The sequence below is a fragment of the Nanorana parkeri genome, unplaced genomic scaffold (assembly GCF_000935625.1).
Source record: "Nanorana parkeri isolate BGI_ZX_2015 unplaced genomic scaffold, ASM93562v1 scaffold320, whole genome shotgun sequence".
NCBI classification, from domain to species: Eukaryota; Metazoa; Chordata; class Amphibia; order Anura; family Dicroglossidae; genus Nanorana; species Nanorana parkeri.
Window position 1 is genome coordinate 789,182 of NW_017306588.1, and position 3,999 is coordinate 793,180.

The 3,999-nt window shown below is 48.4% G+C and overlaps 1 protein-coding gene across 1 annotated transcript in view; it reads right to left on the minus strand.

Moving 5' to 3' along the window:
• TSN (translin) overlaps positions 1 to 189 on the minus strand; it is a 6,983-nt gene extending 6,794 nt beyond the window's left edge. Inside the window, exon 1 of the mRNA XM_018558087.1 lies at positions 90 to 189. Within this exon, the coding sequence (XP_018413589.1) occupies positions 90 to 155 (66 nt within the window). The 5' untranslated portion in view covers positions 156 to 189. The remainder of the gene's footprint in view (positions 1 to 89) is intronic.
• Positions 190 to 3,999: the final 3,810 nt, after the last annotated feature.

Consider the following 3,999-nt stretch of genomic DNA (forward strand, 5'->3'; position numbering starts at 1 on the left):
ATTCACCTCCTGCGCCCTAACCCTTCATCTCCTCCCCAGTACCCCCATCCAGCCTGTCTTATCGTCCCCGCCGGGTGTCCGGGGGTCACCTCTCGGATGTCCTGGTCGGCGCTCAGGCCGCTCTGCAGTTGGGCGAACATCTCTACGACGGACATCTTGCTACCGCTTCAACCAGAGACTATGCCGTGACGTCACCTGCGGGCGGGGCCAGAGGATGCGAGCAACCCTGCTGACTGATCGTCGCAAGAGCCAAAGAGACAGAGTGGCACTTCCGTTGACGTCACAAATCCGCGCCGGAAATGATGATGTAGCTTATCAGTACGATTCCCACGCTTCCCAGCTCTATTGGCCGATCCTGTACATGCAATGCGGCTTCTGGCTCCGAGGAGCTTCACCTGCTGCCTCTTGCTGGCACTCAGCCCTCCATTCCCCTGCACCCCTCTCAGTACATCACAGCTTCCCCGTACTAAACCCAACAGGACAGGCCTGCTGACAACTAAACATCCCACTCTGGGTGCCCCCCCCTTTTAGTCATAGTGACAACCTTCATCTGTCACAAAGCTTTCAATGGGGTCCCCTCCCCCACCAGATTGCACCTGTCAGCAGCTTATTACAAAGTTTAAACTCTGGATTTGGATATTTTTACCAGTGACTACAATTTTTTTTAAAAAATGTGTGAATCCTGGATGAAAGTTGTGCGAATCTTGGATGCAAGCATATGTACATAGACCCACAGGCAGCTATAAAGACACAAAGCAGCTCTGTATTCATGAAGTGCTCGTTCACACTGCCAGTCCATGAACTCCCCATCCATTTGAAAAATCCGGTCTGCCAGAGCTGTGCTGTGTGGCAGAGCTGTGTAAATCTCAGGACTGGATGGAGACAAATTAGCATATAAATAGCTCCATACATGTGTTTAGCTGTTTGCCCGGAATTCACATTTAAGGGATGAGAAACCATATGTCAGATTACCAAAGAAACCTCCATGTGATTGGGGAGACTCCCATCTCGCTCTATGAAGTATCTGAACTGCCACCAATGTAGCCCCCTCCCCATTAGAATGGGCACATGTAAGTATCTTTGATGTCCACAGAAGCCAGAACAACTCCCAGGTGAAGGGAAGTGATGACAGATTTGGTAGATTCCATCCAAAAGTTTTGGATCTGAATAAAGATATTAAGAGCTTTGAGAAGCAAGACTGCACATATGTCCCTTTAGGCTTGGATATGATGAATGGATTGGAGTAAAGCCCTAGGGGGGGGGGGGGGGGTGAGGATGCGGGGGGGGGTCTCAACGTGGAGGAAGTGTCAGGCGTTCTTACCCTTCCTTGTCCTTGCTTGCAGCCTTAGGTGTGTTACATTGTTGCCCTAATGAAGGGCAACAATATAATTATTGCAACATGGCGATCTGTCCGATTAAATGGACTTTATCATTTGACATTTTTTACTGAGTGCCGGAGATTCCTATTCATTTGCTGCTTGCAGCCTATCTGCTGTCGCAGTGTGTCTGACACTTTTTGTTCCTCTATGGCGCCCTCTTATGACCAAACCTGTAAACATCATTCTGTAACTACTGGCATAATTTGGCAAAACTCCTGGCACTTCCTGTCTCAGAGTGATGATACAACACCAGGTCACTTTTTAACCAGCAGCTTGTTCCTTCAGTCTCCGCCTTTGCATGTGTGCAGACCTACCAAGTGCTCTGCTGTTGTTCCTGTTCTCTGTGTATGACCCTGGCTCTGGCTGACTGATTTCCTGACTCCGGCTATTGTTTCCATTCATCCCGCTCTCAGTGTTCCCTGACCTGGTTCAATAGACTACCCACTTTGGCATCTGGCTTGGCATCGACAACGTCCTGGACCTCCTCCTGTTTTTTGCCTTTTTTGATTATTGTTATTTTTAGGGATGTCCAGATACCAGTTCAGGTACCAGTGCCGATACTTAACATTTTCCTGAGAACTCCCAGGGTGGCAGCGGTTACAGCTGGGACCGGGCTCTGGCGCTCCACCACTGTCCTGAAATCATCAGTCTGTATTGTTTTGGAAAAACTGTCACATGACAATAAACACAAATGTATCAGTACTCGTAGTTGGAAAACTGGTATCGTTATGAGTGCCGATACTGAGCAAATGCTCTGATAACGGAACAGCCAGTCAGAGGGAGATTCCCTCTGACCAGCAGTGCTGCAAGGGAGCATGAAGTCGGCTTCCCAGCCAATCAGGAAGCCAGGCAGCGGTTCATGACCCGCCTCCTGGCTTCCTGATTGGCTAGGAAGCCGGCTTCACGCTGCCTAGTGACACTGTGAGGCAACCTGGTTTGCTGACCAATCAGGAAGCCGGGCTGCAGACTTCCTGATTGATCAGGCTTCCTCGCATTGGTGTTCTGTCGACAGAATACCGGCCTCTCAGGCAATCAAGAAGCCGAGCCCACGCTACGTTGGGATGACGGTACTGGGTATTTGTGAGTAATGATAAAAAAATATTGGTACTAGTACTCGATATAAAACAACGGTATTGGTGTATTTCTAGTATTAAGGCAACTATCAAAACACAACATAATACCCAACTGTTAGGTAAAATATGAGGTTGCATCGAGTAACTAGATACCAAACATGTCAAGTAGGGATGCACAGATACTTTTCGAGTACCAGTGCCGATACTTGGCATTTTCATGAGAACTACCGGGGTTGCAGAGGTTGCAGCTGGGACCGGGCTCTGGCGCTCCACCGCTGCCCTGAAATAATTTGTCTGTATTGTTTTAGAAAAACTGTCACATGACAATAAACAAAAATGTATCAGTACTCGTACTTGTAAGTACTCGGCAGGTACCAGTACTCGTACTCGCAAAACTGGTATCGGTGCATCCCTTCATTTATATTTATAAAAACAAAATCGTACATTATAACAGAGATGTACAAATCCCGGGAGCTACGTGTGCTCCTCACACATGACAGCCGCCTCCTAACTTTAGAATTTTTCTCTAGTCTAGTCTTGGAGCTCGAAAAGTATCGGTACTTGGGCCGAGTACTGTACTTGGTATCTGTGCATTTGTTTTTTTACTTTTCGGGTTATCTGTTGGTAAGAAAACTGGAATAGGACAATGCAGTGCTTCCTTACCGACAAATGACCAAGACCCGCACATCCAATTTGCTAATAAAAGTTAAATTTTTCCAATCCCTTCTCGATCTTGTCACGGCAGAGATCCATGACAGGGAAGGGACTGGATTCCCCGCTCTCTGCTCCGATCCTCCAGCGCTGACTGGCAGATCGGGCGGGGGCGGGTACAGCTGGCTCTGCCTCTAGATAGGCAGAGCCAGCTGTCAGTCACGCAGCTGGGCGGATCCAGACAGAATTGTCGGGATCCGTTTCAGCTGCGGCGTCTCAATATATAGAGAGCTGTAGCTCACGGTATACTGAGCTTAGGGTGATGGGAGGACGCTAGTTTGTGTCCTCCCGTTTCCCTACGGAGAACTATGGGGAAAAGCCCTGACCCGATAGTTCTCCTTTAACTTACCTTTTGGTGAACTGAATTCTCCTTCCCCTCTGCCAGTGCTGGTGTACTATCTGTGCCCCTTACTTCTATATAACGCTGCCCTGAAATCTGGATTTTGAATTTTGCACGCAAATGGTGAGCAGTGAGCAAGAAGTCAGAAGTGCTTCTCATTGGTCAGCACGGTCAGGTGACTGTGCTGACCAATGAGTGCTCGCCATTTGAGAGTGAAATTTAAAACACATAGCGCGTGGCTGCACTATACGGCAGTACGGGGTAACAGATAGTACACCTGCACTGGCGAAGGGGAAGGAGTGTTTGCTGAGAGGTAAGTGTAGCTGGTGGTGGTGGTGGGAGAGGAGGCAAGATTGGAGGGGGTAATTCCATTTTACCAAACTCACATAGGAGAGTGGAATTACCCTTTAATCCTTAACCATCTTCTGATGTGAGAAAGAAGGACAACTTTTAGTACAAAGTATGTAGGCAAAATAAACCCTTCCCCCCCCCCCCC